The 27,719-nt window shown below is 33.8% G+C and overlaps 1 protein-coding gene and 1 pseudogene across 2 annotated transcripts in view; one reads left to right on the top strand and one right to left on the bottom strand.

Annotated features, from left to right (window-relative positions):
• The window catches only part of PPIP5K2 (diphosphoinositol pentakisphosphate kinase 2), a 73,696-nt gene extending 46,496 nt beyond the window's left edge, over positions 1-27,200 (top strand). The window contains exons 22-31 of one of the 2 annotated variants that reach the window (XM_059418322.1): positions 664-771; positions 864-980; positions 3,891-4,058; positions 6,390-6,563; positions 7,845-7,917; positions 9,489-9,608; positions 10,489-10,551; positions 14,025-14,165; positions 18,307-18,432; positions 25,476-27,200. In XM_059418322.1, coding sequence (XP_059274305.1) covers positions 664-771; positions 864-980; positions 3,891-4,058; positions 6,390-6,563; positions 7,845-7,917; positions 9,489-9,608; positions 10,489-10,551; positions 14,025-14,165; positions 18,307-18,432; positions 25,476-25,588 — 1,203 coding nt within the window. In that variant the 3' untranslated portion in view covers positions 25,589-27,200. The remainder of the gene's footprint in view (positions 1-663; positions 772-863; positions 981-3,890; positions 4,059-6,389; positions 6,564-7,844; positions 7,918-9,488; positions 9,609-10,488; positions 10,552-14,024; positions 14,166-18,306; positions 18,433-25,475) is intronic. The other variant, XM_059418323.1, reaches the window with a different exon arrangement.
• LOC132028139 (profilin-1-like) lies at positions 21,865-22,748 on the bottom strand (annotated as a pseudogene).
• Positions 27,201-27,719: the final 519 nt, after the last annotated feature.

Genomic DNA, 27,719 nt, shown 5'->3' on the forward strand with positions numbered 1-27,719 from the left:
GTTTTGCCTTTTCAGATAGAATTTTCTACTTCGAATGCTTGTAGTACATTTTCTCTAGGATTCCTTTCAGTTCTCATGCTATATGATTATATGTTTAAATACCAATGATTACCTAAATGAAGATGGAGGAGTGATGAAAGAGATGATAAGATTAATCAAACTTGTAAATATTCCACCTTCTGCTGATTATTTTAAATACCACTGCAGTATAATGAGGCATATTTACTGATAAGTGTGTATTACATACATTGACTATATAATACCGGGAAAAATAGCTCTACTTTTAGAGGATAGTATTCTGTTTATGAAGGGTGATTCCACACTTTGGGAGTTAAGTTTAGCAACTCACTGCCCCTTACTAAGCCTCAAAATACAATGTGCTTTTGTATTTCAGAGATTTTTATTTTTACTTTCTAGAAGCTATTTAAAAAGTCACCATTAGACTTTCTATTACTGCTGATAAGAGATTCTTAAAATACTTTAGCTAAACATAAATAATTTATCAAGACTTAAGTATAGTTGAGTTATTTTGAAAGGTTGAGCATATACGTATTTACCTTATTTGTGTGGTATCACTCAGGATTAAACAAACTACCATAATGAAAATAAAGTGACTTTCAAGTAAAGTGGTATGTGAAAAATGCTTTTATACCTTTTGTTCAGGAATCAAAGGATGAACAGTGGAAACGAGCTATGGATTACTTAAATGTTGTCAATGAACTCAATTATATGACTCAGATTGTGATCATGCTTTATGAAGATCCTAACAAGGTAACAAGAGTTCTTGATTTGTATGTTATTATCAGAGGTAAATAAGTAGCCTGTAGTTTTTCATTTTGGAAATGTTCTATAATATTTTTTAGGATCTTTCCTCGGAGGAACGCTTTCATGTTGAATTACATTTTAGTCCAGGAGCTAAAGGATGTGAAGAAGACAAAAATTTACCATCTGGCTATGGATATAGACCAGCTTCAAGAGAGGTAATAAAGATGAAACTCGCGGTGTTTGGTCACTATAGTTCTAGATTTCTGTAAGAATTTCCTGTTAATATACTTCAGTTTTTACCTCAACTACCAAGTTGCAAGATGATATAAATTTCTTTATGTATGATTTGGGCAGACAACATTTCTAAGCATACTAGACTTTTATATTTTATTTAGATTTTTTGTATTTTTAAGACCAGTATTTAGAATGCTTAACTATAGTTTTGGTTGTTGTATTACTTGAGGACTAGTGCATGGTAAACACTGTGCTAATGAGCACTTGGTACAAATTATTGTTGTTTTAATCCTTACACTAACCTTACAAAGTTAAATATGTATTCAATTTAAAACTTATCACTAAATTATAATTCATATTGATAAATCATACACTTATGATTTAGCTTAATGATGTGTTACAGAATGAACACAATTACAAAATAGCCAGGCAGGTTATATGTAGCGTATTATCGTCATTCCAGAAGACCCCTGTATGCCCCCCTCCCTATCCAACCTCTCTTTCTTCTCCTCAAAGATACATACTGTTATCAACTTTAGCACCATGTTTGAATTATGCCTATTTTTGAACTTTTTATAAATCGCAAAATATATGCTTTTGCAGGAGTGTGAGTGGGTTTGGCTTCTTTCTTTCATTATGTCTATGAAATATATCCATTCTGTTCTTGATTTTTGTTGTCATGTAGGATTACATGGCAACATTAAAGATAAATAAATAAAGTGCAATGTGTTCATCTCTTCTACTTTGATCATTTATTTGTTTCTAGTTTAAGCTATGAAGTTGCTTTCATGAACATTTTTTTTTTTTAAAGATTTTATTTATTTATTTGACAGACAGAGATCACAAGTAGGCAGAGAGGCAGGCAGAGAGAGAGGAGGAAGCAGGCTCCCTGCTGAGCAGAGAGCCCGATGCGGGACTCAATCCCAGGACCCTGAGATCATGACCTGAGCCGAAGGCAGCGGCTCAACCCACTGAGCCACCCAGGCGCCCCTCATGAACATTTTTGTACAAGTCTTTTGGTGAACATATGTACACATTTCTTTTGGATATACATCGAGGAGTAAAATTGCTAGGTCATAGGGTGTATATGTTCAAGTTTAGAAAATACAATCAAATAGTTTTCTAAAGATACTGCCATATCCTTGTCAGCACTTCGTATGGTCATTGTTTTTAATGTAGCTATTTTGAAGGCTATATAGTGATATCTTGTCATGGTTTAATTTTACATTATCCTCTGACCAGTAAGGATTAGCAATTTTCATATGTTTATTGGCCATTTGGATATGTTTTTTATGAAGAGCTACTGGCTTAGAACAGCATGATGTTGAATAGAAGTGTTGCTATTAAACACTTCACTCACAGTGCCCATGGGTGGCTCTGTCAGTTAAGCATCTGATTCTTGATTTCAGCTTAGGTCATGAACTTAAGGTTGTGAGAATGAGCCCAAGTCCAGCTCTAGGCTGGTTGTGGAGGCTGCTTAAGATTCTCTCTTTGCCCCTCTCCCCCCAAAAAATAAAATAAAAAAATAAATACTTCTTTATTCTCAAGCTAAAATAAAAAGTAATGTTCCAAAGAGAACTTTTTGGGATTTTGGTTGAGATTACATAAATTCTGCAGATCAATTTTGAGGGCAATAAACTTACAATGGTAGATCCTCTAGTCCAAGGGGTTGATATAGCTCTGAATTTATTTAGCTGTTTTTGTATCTGTTTGGTAAAATTAAGGGTTTTTATGTCTTGTATCTTCTTTGTCACATTAATTCCTTGTTCTTTATATTTTTATGCTATCATACATGGTTTATTTAAATTTCATTTTGTTTGTTTTAGTGAATAGTGAATTTTAACTCAATTGTGTATGAAAATTTTATAACAGCCTTACTAACATGCTGTTATTAATTCTAATAATTTATCCATGATAATATATGTAAATATATATATAATATATATAAAATAGATCATATCTATTTTCTATAGATAGGATCATATCTATGAATGATGACAAATGTCCAATATGGTATTGAGTAGATTTAATAATGGTGGCCCCACACTAATATTTCAATGATTTATTAACTGTGATGATTGTTATCAAGATTTTAGATATCTCTTAACCAGTTAAAGAAGTTCTTTATTTCCTATACTCCTTAGTTTGATGATGGATTTTATGTACTTCTGTCTGATTTCTTTTGACTAATGTTAGGTTTGTGAGATTTGTTGAATGTAATTGTATTTAGTTTTAGTATGTTCATTGCTATTGCTTTAAAATGTGTTTTACTATATGTATGACTATGCCCCAAGTTACCCTTTCTATTATAGATAGATATTTGGTGTAAGTTGTTTTTAACTTGTTTATCTTTTATCTGGGACTCTATTTCATTCATCAGTGTCCTGGCGCATGGTACACACCCAGTAAATATTTAGTAAGTCATCATATGATTATTTATGCAATCATCACATGTGTTGGGACTATTTGGAACATAATTTAAATGTTCTGAAATTTATAAATTAAAATGCTGTTTTAGTTTGTGCTTATACTGATGATATTCCTGTATAATAAAACTGATCTCTGTTCTTTATTACTGTTACTTATTATTATTTCTTACTTATGTTGACATTTGACGAAATATAATTAAACAGTTGGTTTTGTGTGGCACTTTGTATTGTCACTTATTGTTTAATTTTTCCACTGTGTATTTCTTAAAGTCAGGAACTCTGTCATCTGTCTTATGATACCCAGATTAATATTAGGCTGTTGTAAAAACTCAGTTAATATTGATTCATTTGAATCAGCAAGCTTATATATGTGCCTCAACTAACTTCACAGTTGGTGGTTGAATTTATCATAAGAGACTCTTGCTTTATCTGAATTTTATATGTTGTATTCTTTGCTTATAGAATGAAGGCAGGAGATCTTTTAAAATTGATAATGATGATGAACCACATACTTCTAAAAAAGATGAGATTGATCGTGCTGTGATACTGTTCAAACCTATGGTATCAGAGCCAATTCATATACACAGGAAGTCTCCACTTCCAAGATCTAGGAAGATTCCTACAAATGAAGTAAGTATATGTGTCAGAGCATGTTTTTCATAAAACAAACTAACTATATTTTAATAAAACAGAAAAGAAAATACAGCTTTAATTACGGAGCTTGGGAACCTAACAGATTTTTAATTGTCAACTTTGCCTCTTTCTCTAATTAATATTTTAAAAATAGAGAGGCCGTTAAAAAAGAGAAAAAGCTTTAAGAATCTGGAGCTTTATGTATTATTTTCCTAACAAAGTTGAGTAGACATAGTAAAATAAGACCTTTCTAAAAACTCATCTATTTTTTTCTCCTGTCACGTTAGGTTATTCTAATAAAGAACTTTTTTAAAAGTCTGATTTAATAGGCAGAGAATAATTTTTGCCTGAAAGTAGAGAGGAGCTACCAGAAATGCCTTGACAACAACTGAGTCCAATGACACTGTAAATTAAGTATGAAATTCTAAGTTGTTAGCCTGATTGCACAAATCAGTATAGGAATTTGAAAATGTGAGGAGATAGTTGAAAATGTTACCTTTTGTATTAAGGTCTATAATTAAATAAGGCTAATTCTTATGTTCTCTAATATAATGACATTTAAATAACTACTAAAATAAGATTTAACAGGAAAGCTGAACAGTTGGAATGTAGCTTGTTAAGTAATTCTTTAACACCACTATGCATTTTTTATAATTCAAAAACCTTTATTTTGGGTTATCTGTATTTCCTATAGGCTGATTCTCCCAGCACTGATTGAGATTAGTGCTTATAAATCTTTTCTAAATGCTCAAGTGAAAGTACAGAGCAAGATTTTAAAATAGAAACCACCTTCATCTTTTAAGTTAGAAAAATATCTTTGTTGATCATGACATATGCCAAGTCATGAGAGTTAAATATAACATTTAACTAGCAGTTGGGGAGTAAGAACATAAATAACAACAAAACAGAACTATGCTCATTTCTGTTGCTCCAAATTATACAAAGAGAAGTGCTTTATGATTCTCAAATTTCAAATAAATATGTGGCCCAATTTGACAATTATGTATAGGAAAAACATCCATCAATAAGTAGATTGTGGTAATTTTATAATGGAAATTGTATCCTACTTAGGGTTTCTATAGGGATTGTGATATTTTAAGTTAATTATTAAAGACAATGACTAAGAGCTGTAGAATTTGGGACTGTGTTCTAGTATAGCTTAATTTAAAAATAAGAAACCTGGGACTATGTTCAGGTATCTTTAATTTCAGAAAATTGGGAAGTGACATATTAATAGAACTTAAACATCTGTGTGAGGGCAGTGATTTTGATGTTGTTGAACAAAACAATCTGCACATTAATCAGATTGTTCAAAATTTTACCATTAAACCTTCTGCTCCAGAAAGCTTCTAACACTGATAAAGCCAAATGTGTTGTGAGTCTTCATTTTGCAGCACATTTGTATTTGTAAAATCTTCAACAGAATCACTGCCCTTTGTTAATCTTAAGACGCAGAACACATTTATAAACCTTTTTTCTCATAAATACTTAAATAATTGCTTTCAAGAGATTATTTCTATGCCATGCTAAACTTTTACTTCCATAAGGTAAATTATTCAAGTAAAACCTTGAAGACTTTTTCCAGCGTCCACCATCTCCATGGATATCAGAAGTTTGTACTTCCAAAAGACACACAGAGAAAAAGACTATTCTCTTCATTTTGTGCAAGTAGATTTTACTCTGTCCTCACTGTCTGAAACCTGAACATGCAAACATGTAAATGATGATGTTTGCTGCATGTTTTGCTTACTGAACTCTATAAATAATCTTTGGAGGGGGTAAACAAAATAGCTTGAAAGTGGAAACAAGTGCAATTTGAATCCATTTTACCTCTCTTTTTTAAAGTGTCTGGCAGATAGGTTTTCTTTTCTACATCATATACATTGAAATTTCTGTAACCCTTTGCACAATTCTTTAGTGCTTTGGGCTAGAAGGTTATCCAGTATAGCACAGAATGTCTTGAATATTTAAAATTAAGCAGAATACTTTTATACTTTAAAAGTTGCTAAGACAGAAAATTGTTAAATCTTTCCAGTTTTAAGAGAAAAGAGACAACTATTAAGCAGTATAAATATTTCGTATATTGAAGATAAGGTAATTCCTATAATTGTTATCACATACAATTAGATTTCTAACTCTTCCCATGAATTTCTCAAATATTTGAAATATTTGGCTCCCAAATTACTGTTTAATAGTTTTTTTTTAAAAAATTGATAAATGCGAACAAACTGTATTTTTTTTTCTTTCTGATCATTTGGCTCTGTTGTATCTAACTTTGCATGCTCTGCTTTTTTTTTTTTTTTTCTTTGCCCCCTTTCTCACTTCCAGGAAGAGAGCCCCCTGAGTGTGTCTAGCCCAGAGGGTACTGGTACCTGGCTGCATTATACCAGTGGTGTGGGTACTGGGCGTCGAAGACGCAGATCAGGGGAACAAATCACTTCTTCCCCTGTCTCCCCCAAATCATTGGCTTTCACATCCAGTATTTTTGGCTCATGGCAACAGGTTTTTAAACTTTACTTCATTAAACATTTTCCTACCCGCATTCAGAGCAACAAATAGCTGTCTTTGAGGACATCTAATCCCTTATATTTAACATCAGAGTAAATCCTTCTGTATTTTAATTTTCCGTTCATTTAAAAATAAGCTTGTGATACCTGACAATATTTGAGAGAAAGAAACCTCTTACATTGCATGTGTTTAGGATTTTTATTGGGAGGATTTTAAATATCCAGGATTTAAAAATTAATCAATAAATTTTATATTCCTGGAACTTTAGTGTGTTAATAAAAAATTTTAAAAAGGAAAGAAATCTTTTTTGGCATAGTTGTCCTTCAAAACATTCAGAAACAAAATTATGTAATTTGATGGTAAGAAAATTTAATGACCTTCCCCCCCATAATTGAAAAATTAGATTCCATTTGGAATTTGCTGAGAGTATGAACATTTTTTAAACTATCAAAATTTACGTGATCCTGTGTTAATTAGCAGGGTATACCTAATATTAATTATTCTCTCCCTCACTATTCCATTATCTGGAAGTATTCTAATATCTAGTGTGGGGTTTTTTTGAGTTGTATAATATTTTAATGCTCTCTTTATATGAAGATGCAATATATAGGTACCCATTAGTAATATGGGCTGAAATAAAAGGACTTCAGAAGGACTTTCTGTGATGACATTTGGAAATTTAAAATAATAGAATTTTCTTGCTTTTTTTTTTGCTTTAAGAATGGAAGGTCTGCTGTTATACATGACTTTCCCAAGAATTTCAGCAACTTCCTTTTGGAAATATAATGCATTTGATTATAGGAAAAGGGATTATGGTATCCATTAAGGCTGTGAATATTTAAAGGTTACTCTGATAAAGCCCGTGCATGGATCAGTAATTGTATGGTGACCTCAACAGTCTCTGTCTGTCTTTTCTTTTGTTTGTGATTGTTTTTCCCCCCTTCAAATACAGGAGCTGTGTAAGAGTGGGCATTTGGCTTCTTTTAAGAGTGAAATTATATCAATCTATTAATTGTTTCTTTTCATCTGTCTTGTTTCATACATGATATTTCATTCTGAATGCCTGCTTCGCACCACTTCATTGCAAGGACTTCATATGAAATGGACTCCCTTCAGAAGGGGATCTTGCATGATCTTTCATGTTTTATGTACTTCTACTAATATTTATCATACAGCTTATTAACCTTTGTCTGTCTGGAACAGGCTTCAAATGAAGTATGGACTTTTTAATTGATTTAACTGTTTTGCCTCATTTATTTTGCTTTGCTTCTACAGGTTGTATCTGAAAATGCTAATTACCTGCGAACACCAAGAACTCTTGTGGAACAGAAGCAGAACCCTACTGTAGGTACGTGGTCTAAAGGGAAATTATATTCCAAACCTTCTTCAACTCCCTCTTTTGCACATATGTAAAATTTCAGTGATGAAAGCATGACCAAATGCTATGCTTTAGTTTTAATCTTAACACATACTAATTAAAAAATATTGTACGACTCAAAGTATACAGTAAAGTTTCAATAGAATGAACGAGGAATAGCATTTAATTTGATTTATAACTATTTTGACTGTCTGCAGTGTGAACTACTTAGTCCAGTTGCCAATGCTAGTTTTAATCTTGTATTCTATAAATCAAAATCCCAAAATGTTTTAATTTAGGAATGAAACTTCATTTTCCCCAGTTGATAAGATTGTATATATGCTATTGCAAACAAAAAAGAAACTTCTACTAAAAAGAAAAAAAAAAAGAAGCTTCTTTTCTGATTAAAAAAAAATTTTTAAGTGGGAGTGTTTTAAACCCTTTCTTGGTATATTGATTTTCCTTTTGATTATCTCCTAAGGAAAACCAAAGCAAAACTAATGCATAAGTGCAGTTGTTATTCATTATTGACCTATGGAACGTAACTAGTTCTTTGCAAAAAGTGTTGCGAAGCAACATTGAAAAGGACCTTTCTAAACTTAACTAGTTTTAAGCTCATGGTTGGTAAACGATATGAGGTAATGGCATAGTATTTTCTCTATGATTACTTGTCTTAATAAGCTTAATAAAGCATGAATAAGGTTCAACTTTTTATGTACTTTGATCTATATACTAAGTATATGAACTCTTTGTTGATGACTATTTACTTGGGGATCTTCTTTAGTTAATACACACAGCTAATGTTGATAGCTTCTAATATTCCCACATTATCTTCCTTTATGTATCATAATGTATTTGATAGAAATTTTTTTAAACTTTACCAAGTGGTAAAAGTTTTCCTTGGGTATAAAGATTTTTGCTACAAATTAAACATCATTTTATACTGGCTATGTTTTATTTGCTAATAATGTGTTTCATGGGGTCTTATTAATTAAGATCTGAAGTCATTTAAGTATTAGAAACTTAAGGTGATTTAGGCCTGGATGACCTACAAGGAATTGTTCTCACATGGTCTTCTCACAGATTAGTAATTTGCTTTATTTTGTAACATATTGTAACATATACTGATGATTCTTAACTCAGGGGTATCAGAAAAGATTCTTCATTTATAGACATACATTAAAAAATACTGATCTGTTATGACTAGACTTGTGCTAGGAGAGGTTTTTTATATGACCTCATGCAAACTGAATCCCTTATCAACCTAAACTAATTCCTGTGGTAGTATTTTTAGTACTTTTTATATGTATATGTCTAGTTATGGTATAGGTATATTATTTTCCTCAAAGGCAACCTTTTACCCAGTGTTAAATACCTTTATTTGTACATACGATAAATGGTGGTGGTGATTATATTAAAGTTGACATTACAAGTGAATTGTGAGTCTATTGAAGGCACTGCCAGATAAGTGTGGTAAGAGCCATGTTATTGCATGCTGCATGAATTCCCATTGTGAATGGAAGAACACCCGTTGTGTATGTATTTTCTCTAACTCCCATCAGGGTCTCACTGTGCGGGCCTGTTTAGCACCTCGGTGCTCGGGGGTTCTTCAAGCGCACCTAACCTACAGGATTATGCTCGTACTCATCGTAAAAAGCTGACTTCTTCTGGCTGCATAGATGGTATGTGCACATATGCACACACAGATTCATATGCACACCCATGCACACACCCATAAACATACAGTACTTCTCAAAGGCAAGCCTAAGTCCACTGACTGATTCAACTAGAATCCTAGCTCCCTTTGATGACACCTAGCGCCTAAATGACAATCACTGCTTTCTTGTCCATAGCTTGGATCCGTGTTTCATCAGAATTAATTGTAGTTAGACACACAGTACTTATTCAATGACTAGTTTGTTGAAATGTGAAATTTAGAACTGCATCATATGTATTGGTCTTATGGACAGTAAGTAAGCCATATTATAAAGAATAAGTCTCTGATCTTTTAAACTTTTATTCATTGTTATCCCTCATTTTACTTATTGACAGTGATCTAAATGAAATAAAGTAAACAGAACGTTTATAAGTAGAAGAAGATATTTTGGCAATACTTTTATAAAATAAACATAGGATGAGAATATTTTAGAATCCCTAGTTGGAGAGCTTCTCACTCTTGTTAAAATACCTTAAGTGTTAATATTCAGATTGTCTTTTGAGGCTCGTGGAAGCTCGTGCCTGTTAATAGGAACATTTATTAGCCCTTTCAGGATTAGCTTTATTTAAAATGTTTTCTCATATATCCACAAATTTACTTAAGTCAGCAAAACATGGATTTACCAGAATTGCTGGCTCATCCCGCTTTTCTTTCTTTTGTATATTTCATTAAACACTTTGCCTCTATCATCAAGCCATTTTACTTTTAACAGTACCCTCTCTCATTCCCTTCTGCATGTTACCTAATTCTAACCTCCTTATATATTTGTTTTTTCTCTCTTTTTTTAAGTGTTCTTCTTTTGGTAGCTGTTATGAATTTCAGGTACCTGTTTTTCTCTTTCTCAGACGCCACACGCGGTTCTGCTGTTAAAAGGTTTTCTATCTCATTTGCTCGACACCCAACCAATGGTACGTTTTGCTTTTATTTTAAAAGATATTCCCCTGCTTCATCCTTTTTTATTTTTCTTTTATTTCAAACTGTGGGGTATACAGTATCATTCATTTCTTCATTCTTAATTTCAGTTGGCATATAATTCCAACTTACTCACCTGAAGCATTGATACTGTCTAGCTCCCCTTTTCAGCTGTAATTTACATAATCACTTAACATCACTCATCAAACTTTTAAATGACCACAATGATGATGAGTTTTAATACTAAATTAGCACCTAAAAATCCCTTCTAATTTCTCAAGTGATCAGTCTACACAAATTTTAAAAATACAATTAGTATTCTGTTTTCTTTTTAATTCTTAATCATTTTAATTTTTTTTCCTAATTTGTTTTCTGATCACGTGGTTGTTTTATTTAGTTACTTAAAGAAATACAGAGACACGCTTGTCAAATAGCCAAATGAGATGTGTCTTTGAAAAGTTCTTGGGAACTAGGAGATGCAGATTTCACTGTGTAACATCATTTATCTGTGGCTCTTTGTCTAAAGCAAAACTGTGTTTGGTCTGGAGCAGTCTGAAAACTTCATCTAGCCCTCACTTTGTTCTCATGTGGCAATATGGCAATATGGTTTGCTATGGTGAAGCAACCAGTTTTGGCGTTTTTTGTTGTTGTTGTTGTTTTTTGGTACCACTGTTTTTTGCTAAAATTTGGAGAACTCAGGATAGGAAGAAGACTAGCTGAAAATCTAGAAATCTAATTCAATTAAATTAAATTTCTGAGGCTAACAATAAAGTGTTTCGTGCCCATTTTGATAAACTGAATCCTTGCACTACTACTGCTTTCTTACACAGAGCTTGTTCTTCTGGGACAAAAGGGATTATTTACTGATCATTTTAAATAACTGAGGATCAAAGAATTTAAAGGAAAACATACAGATTTTTGCTTTTCTTCGGAGTGAAGTTGCTTTGGTCCCCTAGAAATTTTTTTTTTCTTTTTAACTGCAAATAAATCTTTCAAAAACTCGAGTCAGGTCTTTCAAAAACTTCTATGAAACGAAAGGGTTAAACACAGCTTATAGTCACTCTCCCCTGTCTGGATCCTTTAACAACACACTTAAGTAACAGTGCACTTAAATACTTCCTGGAGGTGGAGTAAGAAGATCTCATCCTCAAACAAGAGAAAACTTGGCCTTAAAGCCTAATGTGCTTTCCATCCCTTGTAGCTCTTTAAATGCTACTTTCTGAAGAAAAAGATCCTTACTTGATACAGCTGCAGCTTCTAAGAACCTCTTAGAAGAAAAACCAAAGTCACAAGAAACACAGAAGTCACAAAATCCTAAGAAGTGACATTGCAGGTTTAAGACTGACTGTAGTTTTTGTGTGGACTGCTTATGTATTTATAGCCAGTATTGCAAGTTTTATTTATAGGAGGAATCTGTGTTTACTGAAGCTTTAAAAAAAGTTTGTGAAATTTAACAGAAACTGGAGTAACTTTATATTCCTTTGGCCGAGACTTTGGCTAAGACCCCACATGTGGGTTTTCCACATGTGTGACTTAATGCATGTAAAATGCATTCTTTTCAACTCTAGAAATGTTTCTTTCGGGTTTTCAAGATTCTTTTTTTTTTCTTTTTAATACTGTGTTGTCTTATCTGTCCTATGAATTGTCATTTGACTCTTTCACTTTTTATTTCCCCTAACGTTTATGTTATTTCCATCTTAATACATATCATGGACTTACCCCTCCCTTCATCTTTAGTTCAAGGAACATGGTGAAACAAGTATCTTCTGACAGTGCTTTACCTTGTTTTCTGGGCCTCTGTGCAGAACACCTACACCTCTATAGGTGCTGGTCCGTTTCCTCTGTGGAATGTCTAGGCTCCAGTGGTATGTTTTCATAGCTTCTAAACATGACAGCAGGGTGGCTTTTTAAATTGCTGCGCTAACCCTTTCCTTGTGCATTAAATGCAAAGTTTACTAAAGATAAGTGGGGAAATATGTCACCAGAGGAACTTACTGTATTGTTATTTGCCTGTTAGGAAATGTAACAGGCAAATGCAAGGAAATAGTTGTTACAAAACATTCTGACTAGAGGAGAAAAAAAATCACATCGTTAAGTTTCGTGTAATGCCAAGAAAGGGTTTGCGTGTATTTGCATGAATCCTGTACTGTAAAAAACAATACTTGTGCAAACCTAATTTTTTTAGTGCTTAATTTAGGTGCTTTAACTGCTATTACGGTATAGTTTCTCTTTTGTTTTGTTTTTGAGTATATGTAATGTTACGTCATGCTTTGGTTTGATACCTGAAAAATCAAACAAACCGGTTTTATAAACCTTCTTCTTATTTTCATAGGAAGACTCCATTCTCTTTCAACCATACTTTCCCTACTTCAGCCAAGACTTAGGCAGTTCTCGGGTCACTCTTTCCTCCCCAAATTAAGTAAACAATCAGCCAAGTTTAAAATGAACACATGCCTATTGAAGCAGAGAGTTTTGCAGTCTATTTGAGTTTGATTTTTAATTTTTATTTAATCATATTAGCCTTTATAGAAAATCTTAATTTAAGTGTTAAAAGTATTTCCTTTGGAGGAAAATTAGTTCGTATTTTGCAAAGAATAGCTGCAGAAGGACCTATTATTTCAGTTGTATATGAAAGCAATTTTAAAAGCCATTCCGTTGAATAAAGTTTAAATGAACAGGCTATTCATATAAAAAGCAAATAACCTATATCCTATTTATTAAAAAAAACTGTATTTAAGCATTTTTGTTTCACTGATGGTATTAATAATATATATGTGCATGATTTGTTTCATGGAATTTTTGTATTTCTGTGCCATTGTTGAATGCAAACATGTCTGTATTTTGTATTGCTTTTTACTTGGCTTGACTTTACTCAACTAGCAATTTCAACAATAGCATTATTGAGTTAATTCAAAAAGGTAGGTAAATGTTTTGAATTTTCATTTTCAGCATAAATGAATGAATGTTGTTTACAGGTCACACTAGAGAGTCGTTGGCCTTGGTATGACTAGAAAAGCTAATTTAAATCACTCTTCACAAGTAATTACAACATAATTATTCTTCAATAAGAGGTTAATTTTAGCATTCTGGCATCAGGGACACATTATGGCATCAACTTATTCACCTTTCAAGTAGACCTGAAATTTTAAAGTAAAAACTGAAACAATATAATGTTTTCTGCTTCTCCCCACCCCCAGGTTTTTTCCTTTAAGTATCATTCTTAAATTTTACCAAAATATAGAATGAAATTGTGTGCATGCTATACTATGTGATTACATTTAAAATGAAATCTTTGTCACATCTTGTTCCAATCCCATATTGCATAGCATCTGGCGTCATGACTTCAGAGATCTCGTGTGTTTGCATGTGATAGATTGGAAAGACCTAACCCGCATAGTTCGAAGCAGTGGTTGTCTTCCTTATGTAATGATTTTTTAAATATCCAAATTTTTTTCTTTCTTTTTTTCAGGCTTTGAATTGTATTCCATGGTACCATCTATTTGTCCTCTAGAGACTCTTCACAATGCCCTGTCTTTAAAGCAGGTGGATGAATTTCTTGCTTCCATTGCTTCTCCATCAAGTGAAGTTCAAAGGAAGACCCCTGAAATTTGTAGGAAAATTATTTTATTATTATTATTATTATATCATTTTGTGGCAGTAGATACTATCTGAATATAAAAAGAAATATAATAACAAACTCAAGTAGTGGTAGTGAATAGAATTTTAGGAGAAAAGGGGGTATAGAGGAAGATTATTTGGAATTCTTTAGTGTAATTACTATGCAGTGTGGCGCTTTTCGTGACTCCTCCCAAAAATCTTTCTCCTTCCAGAAAGGAAAAAGAAAAAAAAAATCTAAGACCCAGCAATAGGGATGCCTGGGTGGCTCAGTGGGTTAAAACCTCTGCCTTCGGCTCAGGTCATGATCCCAGGATCTTGGGATCGAGCCCCGCATCGGGCTTTCTGCTCAGCAGGGAGCCTGCTTCCTTCTCTTTCTCTCTCTCTCTCTGCCTGCCTCTCTGCCTACTTGTGATCTCTCTCTCTGTCAAATAAATAAATAAATAAATCTTTAAAAAAAAAAAAAAAAAAGACCCAGGAATAGAAGTCAACAGTATAGAGTCGTGGTCTTTTTTTTTTTTTTTCATATTGTGTGTCATTTTATAATAAGCTTTTAAAAAAATTACAAAATATCATTTGTCATTAACCTACACAGGCACACATGCCCATCCCCACAACACCTTTGATAAGTAGTCATACTGACTGAGAAGGCACTCTGGACTAAAGAGAACAGATTAGGACGGAAGGGTTTTCAAGTTATATTCCTCAGAAAATAATTCTGAAAATGTTCATTCATTGTATGAAGAAAAGGGATTCATGGCTCAGGAAGTTTTGGAAACTGTTTATTATATTCCCCCTCCCTTTAGAGAGATAGAGTTATATTTGTGTAGAAATAGCTAAGATTCTTCTGTCAGGAAAGCTGTATACCTAGATTTTCCAAAACTTATTTTTTGAAAAAACATAATTTTGGTGACACATTCTTTAGCACTGTTGTAAGGGACATCATTTTGGGAAACCTGTAGAGCTACCTTTTGGGGTGTGAGAAGTCAGTTGACTGCTATCATTCTCAGCTCAATAGGATCCGTCAGCATGTTGGAACTTTAGGAAGCATACAGTTTGGGGAGAGCATGCTCTGCTCTGTTAAGAATCTTGCTGGGGTTAATCATATCTTTGGAAAGTCACAGTCTTTCAATGTATACTTTTCTCCTTTTCGTAAGTTGCATACTGTAAATCTGTTGCTCTGAAGAATGAAGCTGGAGGGCTTGGAATGAAAGCCACTTTCACGTGTTGCTGGGTTCTCTTCTCTGGCTACCACACTGTATTATTCTAGAGAGTTCTGTTCACATTGTATTCTGTCGGAATGGTGCCCCTGCATTTCTGCAGTATAGTGGGCTTCCCTTTTTCTCCACTTCTGGTAGTAGAGGTCAACATTGAATCATTAATGATAATGGAGAGATATCGGGGCATTCTAAAATACTTTTAGAAATGGTTTTAGGAAGTAGGTTTTAATTTCAGAATTTTCATATGAATTATTCTGATTCTGGGAACTAATAATACTGCAAATGAAATAACTTCTCCATGAAGTCAAAGTTAGGAAAACAAAGCATGTTCAGATGCCTTTCTTCTCTGTTAGGTGATAGAATGGACAGTGCTTTTCCTCAGACTGCATTAGAGAACCTGAATGAATTCTCATTTACCCTTTACCCTCTTTATACTTGATGTTTCACTTCTTCCCTGGGCTAAGGTTTTATGATCTTAAAATAGAGATGAAAGAAATATTCTGATTATTAAATTAGAACTTAGGATAGATATCAATGCTAGTTAGACTTTAGAAGATTTTCAGTGAATGACTTAAGGAAAATAGCAATAATGACTTCTGGGTTTTTTTGGAAAGAGAATTGTGGAATATTTACAAAAAAGGATCATCTTTGAAGGTGCATTCATTTCTGTGATGCTGTTACATTATGTTGGCTTTATTTCTGGGGTTAGTGAATTCAGTTCATCAGAGTATATTATTGAGGTATATTAATGAAAAGAAGGATATCAAATTCCTTTTCCAGTTCAGATTAGCTCTTCTCTGAATCATGGATATAAGTTGTACCCCAACCTGTAGCTTTCTTAAAATTTCCTGCCATTGCTTACTAAGGGGACTAGAGGAGAACGTAAATACAGTTAACACAGTTCATAGAATTGGATAAACCTTAGAGTCCATCTGGTTCTTTGGTCTTCAGTCTGTATTCCCAAGAGCTTTTGGAAGTTCCATGAGGACGACGACGCTGAATGGTTAGGCCTTATGTCTTGCATGGCTGCTTCAACCAGAGTATCTCTTTTTATCCATTTTGTTTTAAGATTTCATTTGGGAAAAATTTACTGTTTAAAGAAAAAAACTTAGAATACCATTGAGGAAATCAAGCAGTTAGTGGTCAAGCAAGACTAAAACCCAGGTCTTCTAAAGTATATGGTTTTTTCATTCTTTTTGAATAGTAAAGAAAATAGATGCCAATTAAAAGTTATCTGACTTTTTATTTTTTAATTTATTTTTTATTTATTTTCAGCATAACAGTATTCATTATTTTTTCACCACACCCAGTGCTCCATGCAATCCATGCCCTCTCTAATACCCACCACCTGGTACCCCAACCTCCCACCCACCTGCCAATTCAAACCCCTCAGATTGTTTTTTAGAGTCCATAGTCTCTCATGGTTCACCTCCCCTTCCAATTTCCCCTGACTAACTTTTTTAATTTAATATTTTATACTGTAATTGCAGAATTAATAATAATCATAGTACATTTACATTACTTATACTTAATTCCCTGAACTGTCAGGGAATTTGTATCATGATGTAGACTATATTGATTTTGTGCTGTTTATAATAAAGAAGCTGACATTGTTAATCCTCTGTCACTCAGAAAGTCTTTTTCCTCACTTAGGACAAATTTAATTCCGTGCTAACTAGTAGATAGCTTAAAATGGGACACTAACAATATCTGATGGGGAGGAGGTGTGGAAATGCTAATTGGATAAGTTAAAGAAGGAAGTTAACAGGATGAAAATATGCAAGCGGGAAAGAGCTTGGTAGCAATGTAGTGCCTTACATGGTACTTTAAGGATTTTTTCTTCATTTGTGTATTATGTCATTAATGACTACTTGGAGCTTCCACCAATGGGATTTATATTCATTCAGTGTAGATAGATATCAGCCATCTAAGGCACAGTCGGTGTTATTGGCTCACATATTTTTCAGAGACATGCTGTTTATTGCTATCAGGTCTTCCCCCCCAAAAAATCACAAAAACAGGCAACTTGTATTTTGTTAACTCTCCACCTCCTTTTGGTTGGGAACTCAGAAGCTCATGCCAGTAGCTAACTGGTTCTGGCCTATCCTTCCCCAGAGAAGCTTATTCTTAAGAATTACCCCTACTTTTCCTTTTTACACCTCTTAATTGCCCCACCTTGCTTAGAAAGAAAAAAAAATTCTTTAAAATTCCCTTGCATTAAGATAAATCTCAATTAGGTAATAGAGTAAGACAATTTGATTTATTACTTATAATCATATTAATTTATTCTTAACCAGAATAGTTTAATAGACCATAGTGTTCATGAATTATCTATCCCTGAATCTCCACCTCATATTTTTAAGGGAAAACAATTTGGCACCCTGTCTTTTTTTTTTTTTTTTTTTTAATCAGGCAATAAAAGTGTCATAAGCTCTTCACCATCCCTTAAGAATCTGAGTTTCTGTCAGGGCAGGATAAAATTATGTCTTTTGCTCTATTCTTGTTGGCATACCTTTAAAGATTTTATTTATTTATTTATTTGAGAGAGAGACAGTTAGAGAGAACGTGAGAGAGGAGTAGGTCAGAGGGAGAAGCGGACTCCCCATGAAGCTAGGAGCCCTATGCAGGACTTGATCCCAGCACTCCCAGACGCCCCATGGCATACCTTTAGTAAATACTGTTAAATGCTAATTATTTACAATAGAAACAAAACATCTATTTGGCTAAGAGCATGAGAGAACTTTTTATAGGAAAGATGATTTTGCTGAATTTACTCTCTAAACCTTACATTGTTTATTTTCTCCTGTAATGTATATTCATAAGTCCACTAAATATGTCATTAGAAACTTCTAAAATGTAAAGACTTGGCAGGAAATTACTGAACTGCCATATCTGTTGTGTTTTTTTTTCTTTCAGCCTCTACAGCTTCACGTTCCAGTCCAGTAATGAGAAGAAAAATAACTTTAAATACTTATACGCCTGCAAAGATCCTCCCAACACCACCAGCTACCTTAAAGGGTACGAAAGCAAGCAGCAAGCCAGGTTAGGACTGCTTGTGAATTTATGATTCTGTATAGCAATCAGAGGAGTAAAAATAGCTTGCTTTTTGGGGTTAAAATCTATTTTTACGAAAGATCATTACAATTCCTAGAGTTAAAAACTGTTATGGTAGTCCATTGATGTATTTGTATTTTTTTTCTCTTTTGGCTCTCCCACCCCTGTATCTGTTAATAAAAATTATTTCATACTTACATGTTTCTGCAAACTAACTTATGAACTCTTTTTGCTTTTCTTTTGAGTCTAGGCATTATTTTAGTCCTTTTATATGAAATTTTTTTGTCTTCCTTTACAGTGTCTTAATTTTCCATTCTCAGTCTAATGGTAAGAATACCAAATTCAACTATCTTTTATCAACTTTTTTCTGTTTGTTTCCGTGTGTGTGTGTGTGTGTGTGTGTGTGTGTGTATGTGTGTTTAAGATTTTATTTTTTTAAGTAATGTAATCAGCCTGGGGCTTGAACTCACAACCCCAGGATCAAGAGTCATGCTCTACCAACTGAGCCAGCCAAGTGCCCCAACTTTCTTCTGTTTTTAGTTTTGGCCATATTTGATTGTGTGATTGATCCTTCCTGAAACTGTATCTTATTCTGACTTCCACAGTGTACTCTGTCTTGGTGCTCTTTACCTGTATCTGATTCTTCTACTCTTCTTGTTTGAGGGTCCTTCTTCCTACTTTCCTATACTAAATAAGGACATTCAGCTGTTCTTTTTTTTTCTTAACCTATACTTCTTTTCTTCAGAGAATTCTAGGCAGCTCTGAGTTTTTGACTGTATCCTCACTGGAAATCTCTTAATTCTTTGCCTCATGGTAGTGCGCTCAAATATTCTTTTGGTTAACAGTTTGTGCTTGGGAGTGGGAGGAACCTAGATTAAAATCTCAACTCTACTACTTGTTAGTTATATGATCTTGGGTATGTTACTTAACTTCCCTGATTCTTGGTTTCATAGTCATAACATCAAGGTAACAGTGCCTCTTAATGGTTGTCAGAAATGAATCCAATAATATTATAAAGTACTTGACCTAGCAGTAAACACTCACTAAATGTTAGCTGCTGTTATTGTTACAGTGTTGCAGACTATTCTCTTCACTTCCCCCCCAAATAAATCCCTGTGATACTCAGGTCATTTTTCTTCTTCTAAAATGTTCTCCCATTACTTCCCACTCTTGAAGACCCAATCCAGCCCCCTCCACTGGTGATATATTTATAGGATTACCAAAACAAGAGCTCTGATGACACTCTACTTCTGACTTGATATTTATACCTAATTATAGCTCTGTCAGATTATCAGGCTTTAATAAGTTAAAGACAATATCTTAAATATATTTAAACTTAGTACCTTCTAAATAATCAGAATATGCAGGTATAGACAACTGAAATCTTAAATATAATCTTAAATATAAAACTTAATATCTGAGTATCTTAAATATAAATTATGGTATATTCCATATGTAACTCAAAGCTAACACTTATATAGTTTTTTATTATGCAAAGAGCTTTTTTACTCTTATATTTCTAAACATGGCCCATGGCCATGCCTTTATGGATGAAAAGTTACAGAGAGGTTGTGACTTACTCCTGTTCACATAACTGTTAATTGGTAGACCTCGGACTTGAATACTCTTTGAATCATGGTACATTGTTGTTTTCTATATATTAGACACATAATAAATGCATTATTTCATAAGCATTTTTAAATAATGATGAAATGGTATTGTATTTGACTTTCCAAATATAAGCCACTAAAAGCCAATATTGCATTTCTGGGATAAACCTTACTTGGTCATGATGAATAATTTATTTACATGTTGCTGAATTCAGTTTGACTTTGAGGATTTGGGCACCTGCATTGGTGAAAGATAGGGACTGGTCTTTAGTTGGGTTTTTTGTTTGTTTTCTTTGTTTTTGTAATGTCTTTTAGATTTTGGTAGCAGGTTGATTCTGGCTTCATGAAATAATTTGGGTAGTATCTCTTCCTCTTTCTATTTTCTGAATGAGTATTTGTAAGATGGGTATTTCTTAAATTTTGATAGAATTAATTTTGTTTCATTTTAGTGATGGCTTTGATAACTTGCAGTTTTCAAGGAATTTGTTCATTTTATCTAAGTTGTCAACTTTCTTATTACTTTATTATCCTTTTAATGAATATGGTAATAACTTCTATAATTCATGATACTGATAATTTGTGTTGTGGGTTTTTTTTTTCTTTATTACCCTTACTAGGAAATTATCCATTCTGTTGGTGTTTTCAAAGAGCTAGATTTTAGCTGTTTGTTATATATTTTATTGGTTTCCACTCTTTAATATTTTCTTCCTTCCTTCTACTTATTTTATATTTATTTCCTATTTCTAGTTTCTAAATCACTTTTTGTGAGACATTTCTTCTCTTACTATATAAACATTTAAAGCTGTAAATTTCCCTCTTTTAGCTACACCTCACAAAAGTTAAATTTTATTTTCATTCTCATTCAGTTAAAAATATTTTCTAATTTACGTTGTGATTTATTCTTTGAGTCATGGAGTATTTAGAAACATATTGGTTAATTTCTAAATATTTGGGGGGTGGGGATTTGATCTTATTACTAATTCCTTGTTTCATTGCATTGCAATTACAAAACATACGCTGTTTTGTAACATACACGGATTGCAGTCTTTTAAATGTGAAACTTTTTTATGGCTTACCATTTGGACTTGGTACATCTTAAATGTATCAAGAGCACTAGAAAAGAAATTTTATTCCATAGTTCAGTAATGTAATGTTCTATCAGTACCCATTAGGTCAGAATTGCTGATAATCATATTCAGATCTTCTGTATCTTTACCATTTTGAGGGGTGGTAACAAGTGCATAGGAGAAAAGTTTCCTCACTGTTTTATCAGTTGCTTAGAGAGCAGTTTTCACTCAACTGTGGAATTGTCTGTTTCTGCCTTTAATTCAGTCAGTTTTTATTCTGTGCTTTGAAGCTTTTTTATTATGTACATATATATTCGATATGACTTCGTAATGTATTGACTCATTTCTCATCATGGAATTTCCCTCTGATTCCTAGTAATGGTTTGTCTTCAAGTTTATTTAATCTGTTGTGAATTTTGCTACTTCACATTTCTCATGCTTACTGTATGCATGAAGTATTTTTACAAATAGTCTGTGTCTTCATTTTTTTTTTTTTAGTATAACTTTTTTATTCAGAAAATAAAACCCAAAAAACCAGAAATGTTTTCCAACCATACACAGGAGAGGTTTGTGGTGGGGGGATGTCTGTCCGTCTAGCCCCAGCCCCCAGCCCATGTGGTTTTGGCAGCAATAAGGGGTGTGGGGTAATGGCCCCCAAAATAAAAATGGTGTTAATCTGTATGTCTGGGAAGGAGAGGGGTGCAAAAGCCGTGGGGAGTGGTGGGGGGCAAGGACAGATGAGGTCAGTACTGGGAATTCCGCAGGTGGGAGGCCACTTCCATAGGATTTCTTGTTGATCATACCACCATGGACACCTTCTTTGCCCATCAGCAGGACTAGCGTCTTGGCAGTCATGGTGACAGTGATTTTGAAAGTGGGGGTTCCACTGGTGCTCTTGGTACGAAGATCCATGGCAAATTCCCCGTCCTGCAGCAGTGAGTCCCGGATAACAGAACAATTCTGGCCTCTAGGTGTCAGTCAGTTCACGAAAAAACTTGACCAGTCTTTGCCAACCCAGGACACCAACCTCAGCTGGCATGATGCTGATGAAGGTTTTCCCAGGGACAGCGGCCCAGATGGAGGGCAAGTCCTTATAGGCCACGATGGCAGCGTCCTGACAGGTCCCGTCCGCCATGAGGTTGTAGATGTAGGTGTTCTACCGGCCATGGCGCTGCTGCTGGGGCTGCTCTGGGTGCTGCTGCTAGGCTCCATGTGGGTCCCTGAGCCTCTGGCTGGCATGCAGGGGGAGGCAGAGAGCTCAGGGCGCGCTGCGGTCCGGACCTCGGCTCTGCTCTCTGCTGTGTCCTTGTATTTAAGAAATTATTTTGTTGTTGTTGTAGGCAACATACACTTGGCTTTTTAAAAAAAAACCATTCTAACAATATAGTTGAAGTGTTTATAACTCATTAACATTGTAATTATTGATATGGTTGGGTTAGATCTACTATTTTATTATATTTTCTGTTTGTATATTCTGATTGTTATTCTTTTATTCTTTTTTGCCTTGTTTTGTATTAATTTAGTATTTTTTAGTATTTTATTTTAACTTACCTATTACCTTTTTAACTTTATCTTTTTGAATTATTCTTTTATTGGCAGCTATAAATACACATCTCTCACTTTTCATGGTCTACTTAGAGATAATTTTATACTCAAAATGTGGGAAGCATTGCAACTATAGGTTTGTTTACCTTCCTGTCCTCCCATCCTTAACACACAAGTTATCGATGTGTGTTACGTCCACATGTATTATAAAGGCTATAATTTAGTGTTGGAATATTTGTTTTAAGTAGTCATATATGTATTTTAAAGATATTAAGAAGAGAAAAAAAGTCTTTTATTTATCCACTGATTTAGCCATATCAGTTTTTTTTTTTAAATTTTATTTATTTGTCTGACAGAGAGATCACAAGTAGGCAGAGAGGCAGGCAGATAGAGAGAGAGAGGAAGCAGGCTCCCCGCTGAGCAGAGAGCCCGATGCGGGACTCGATCCCAGGACCCTGGAACCATGACCCGAGCCGAAGGTAGTGGCTTTTACCCACTGAGCCACCCAGGTGCCCCAGCCATAGCAGTTTTTATTCCATTTTCCAAGTCTTTGTTTCCATCTGGTTTTGCTTTCAACCTGAATCTTTTTAGCATTTCTTATACTGCAGATCTGTTTCTGTATTTGAAAAAGTCTTTATTTCACCTTTATTCCTGGAAAGTAGTTTGGCTGGATAGACACTTCTAGGAAGAAAGATGTTTGTTTGTTCATTTGTTGTTGTTACTGTTTTCAGCATTTAAAAGGTGGTGTTCCGATTTTCTGGTTCCCGTTGTTTCTGATAAGAAGTATTTGCTAATTTGAATTGTTCCACTGTATGCTGTGGATTAATGAATTATTTTTTTTCTTCCTGCTTTGAGTATTTTCCCTTTATCTTTGACAAAGTCTCAACAGTTTGACTATGGCAAGCCTGCCCAGGACTTTTTTTTTTTTTTTTAAATAATTTGGATTGATGTTCACTTTTCCCTCTCCATTCTGCTGTTAACCTATCTAGTAGATTATTATTTCAGATATTTACTTATTCTTTAGTTTTAGACACTTTTTGATTCTTATAATTTTTTTCTCTTTGTAGATTTCCTATATTCCTATATTCTTATTCATTATAAGCAATCTTTTCCTTTGTTCTTGAGTATAGTTAAAGTGCTTGCTTTAAAATTTTTGCGTAACTGATCTGGCTGATCTTGGGATTGGTCTCTATCAATTTATCCATTCTCAAGAAGAAAGATGTTTTCCTGTTTTTTCATACATTGAGTAATTTCGGATTGTGTCCTAGACATTATGAATGAGATGTTGTATAAACTCCAGACTGTTATTTTTGTTATGTTTCTCACATCGCTTCTCGGCCTTTTGGCTAAGATCAAGTGTTGTTATGTTTCTCACAAGACTATTGAGTTGTTTGGGTTCTTGTAAAGCAAAGAGTTAACCTTGACGGAACTCAGATTGAAAACTGTGTCCCTTGAAGTCATTGATAGCTCACATTTCACTTCATTTCTTTTAGCCTCAGCTGGACTTCTTGGTGCTTACCCTGCTCATGCCATAAATATGATCAGGGTTTATACAAAAAATGGGGGGCTTTCCCTTTCTGGGATCACCCACCTGACTTCAAGCAGCTGTAGTTGTTCCAATATTTATCTTCTGGTTCTTAATGCTAAGAATGAGTTTTATGTTGGAGTTTTAGTCATTGCACATGGTTCAGACTAGTTACTCTGGATACTGTCCTCAAGCCAAAAGCTTTTTTTTTCTTTTCTTTTCTTTTCTTTCTTTCTTATTTTTTTTTTCTTTTTTTTTTTTTTTTTTTTTTTTTTTGGGTTGTTTTTTTTTTTTTTGAGAGCGAGGGCTTGTGAGCCATGAGCTAGGGGCTGGGCACAGGAGGTGGGGGGTGGCTGGGAGGGTGGGGAACAGAGGGGCAAAAGGAGAGGGAGAGAGAGAATCCCAAGCAGGCTCCACACCCAGAGCAGAGCCCAATGTGGTCACAACCTTGAGATCATTACCTGAGCTGAAATCAAGAGTCAGGCACTCAACTGACTGAGGTACCCAGGCACCCCATTGTTTTTAAGGCCAGAAGCTTTTTCAAAAATGTATGTGTGTTGTGGGGACTCAGCATGGGTTTCCTTCTTCCAAGTGTTGATTTTTTCCATTGTATGCCTGCTTTTGTTTACTTTGCAGTGTCTTCAAATAGTTGTTTTTCATATTTTATCTTGAGTTTATACTTGTTATCTGCAGAAGAATTGGTGTGGCAGAAGCTTCCCATCTGGACCGGAAGTATAATCTGGCTTAGAATAATTTTTTAGTAACTCATTAGGGCTTGATTTTCATTTGGATATAGAAGGATGAATTCTCAATCAAGACTGTCTATATTGGGGCGCCTGGGTGGCTCAGTGGGTTAAAGCCTCTGCCTTCGTCTCAGGTCATGATCCCAGGGTCCTGAGATCGAGCCCCACATCAGGCTCTGCTCTGCAGGGAGCCTGCTTCCTCCTCTCTCTCTCTCTCTCTCTCTCTGCCTGCCTCTCTGCCTACTTGTGATCTCTCTCTGACAAATAAATAAATAAAATTTAAAAAAAAATGATGAATAAATTAGTTTTCTAGGAAGAATGTAGAGTGAAAAGAAAATTTTTGGGGAACATGGCCCATTGAAATTACTTTTTTGTATTAGTGTTGAATTCTAAAATGTTAAAAGGTTAAAGATGCTCTATTGAATGTTTATAATGTTTCATTTACATCACAATTATAAAGTAATTATTTTATCACTTAGCAGTATTATTTGAACATGAATTCTTGTGAAAATCTAAGCAATAGTTTTCTTTTTTTGTATAGCTACCAGCGGACCTTCTAATGCAGTTGTTCCTAATACCTCATCTCGAAAAAAGAATATAACTAACAAAACAGAAATGCATGAACACAAAAAGATCACTGGGAAAAAGAAATGAAATCTTAGCAGAAGCTGGAACTCCTTAAATATATAAAAGTCATATGTTCAGTAGAAAAGGACACATAATAAACGTTGACTGAAAACTGTCAAAGCAAGTAGCTTATGTTTCTCTTATACATCTCTGAATTCATTTTAGAATATGTTAAATCTAGAGAATTCTTTGTATATATTCAGGTAAGGAACTTTTCTCATGATCTTGAAATGTTTAAGACAATGTTTATTAACATTTTATGATACCAAAAGCTATAGCGATGTAGGTCTGTCATTCTTAATGTTATGTTTACGGTGTACCTTTGATAAAGACAAGGACAGAAAAGCCTAGATAGCTTGTACCAGTGTCCCACCAATAATGCTGTTTACTGAAGAATCTGTGAGGTGACCTCTATATCCACTTTCATTTTCATGGGATTTTATCTTAGCTGTGAAAACCTGTAGCTTGGGTTAGAATTTGACAGTCAGGATTACTGATGCAGATTTTTTTGAGTGTATTTCCAAAGAGATTTAATTGACCATTTAGATTAGAAACCTTTTCCCCCAATTGTTAGAATTACATATATGCTGCAATATTTAAAAACTGGAGTATTAACATATGGGTTATTTTTTCAATCTGTGCTTTGAGTTTTTTTTATTGTATGTTATTTAAAATATTACATATACAGCTGGAATAACTACACCTTTATGCACATAAATTTCTTATATTAATTTGTAGAAAATATTTTCTTTATATATTTCCTTACCATAAGGTGCTTTTGCTCATCAGGAAAATTTTGCTTCATATGTTGGGAAGAAAGACATCTTTAGGGTTTTTTTTTAAAGAGATATAGTTGACAAGTTTATAAATGTTACACTTATTTTCAGAGTTCTTTTTAGATCTAAGGAAATCAGTTCAAAAATGGGTATCATTAATGTGCGAAAAATGTCTGAATTCTGTAGTTGGTAGATATTATCTATAGCACCTCTTTTTAGCATTTCTACTCTTATCTCTAGTGTATCAGTTGGTCTCACTAAGAAAGCTTAAAGACAGAACATTTGAAATAAATGCTCTTTTCAAATGATTAGATTTTGAAAGGAAATTGAGATCATTGTTTTGTGATTTCATCTATGATGTGAAAAAATATTTATTATCCTTGGTGCTTTCTCCCCCCTAATGCACAAATAATTATAAACCACTTGAAATGACTTAAACTGTAAACCAAACAGTACAACCTGATAAGAATTCCTTGCATTGCCAGTCAGGTCACTTAAATTGCTAAAGCTTTAGTTTGAAGCTTATGTTCAGGAAATTACTGAATTCTCATATGAACACATCTATTAAAATTTTTCAGGAGACTCTCCTAACTCTAGATCATCATCTAAGAATTGACTTTTAGAAAATAAGCATATTATGTGTTAGTTTTAAAAGTACCAGATACAGGAGTCACAAATATATATAATTAAACAAGTTTATATACTTCACTTGAATGTAATTGTATTATGTGGAGACATGTCTTGTAAACAGTTGAATGTACCTAAGCTTTCTGTATGTGAAAATGTTAATGTGCTCAGTGTGGGAGTAAGAAACTCCTTTTATTTTTTAAGTGGAACTGAATTAAAATATTTTATTTCCAGTATCAGAGTGACTTAAATGACAAATTATTTTTTATTCCTATTCTTTATCTTTCCTTTTAGCTTTCAAAATAGAAGTAAATGAAGAAAACTATTATTAAACAATGCTATCTTAGTTGTGAAATAAAACTTGCTGTTGGCCATACACATTGCAATATATTTCCTAGAAATTAACTAGAAAAGTTCAGCATAGCTCACTTTTTCCATTTTTATACAAGAACTGTGATTTGACTGTAGACACTAAACTCAGTAATATTTTTGTATAGACTGGACAGTCTTATTTCAAAGAATCTTTTAATCCTTTTCTAAAACAACAAAAAGGCTTATACATAAGAGCAAGAAATTATACTTACCACTATTTAGTAGAAGTTTGACTGAACCATCTGTTTCTCAAATGATTCTGTCCCTGGAAGGTATATTTTTCGTTTGTTTTAAATACTGGAAGATACTGCTTGCAGCCTAATCCTCCACCTGGCAAAGAGATGAGAAGGCGCTGCCTGAGGAACTGTCCAGCCATTCTGGGG

The sequence above is a fragment of the Mustela nigripes genome, chromosome 12 (genome assembly GCF_022355385.1).
Source record: "Mustela nigripes isolate SB6536 chromosome 12, MUSNIG.SB6536, whole genome shotgun sequence".
Taxonomy (NCBI): Eukaryota; Metazoa; Chordata; class Mammalia; order Carnivora; family Mustelidae; genus Mustela; species Mustela nigripes.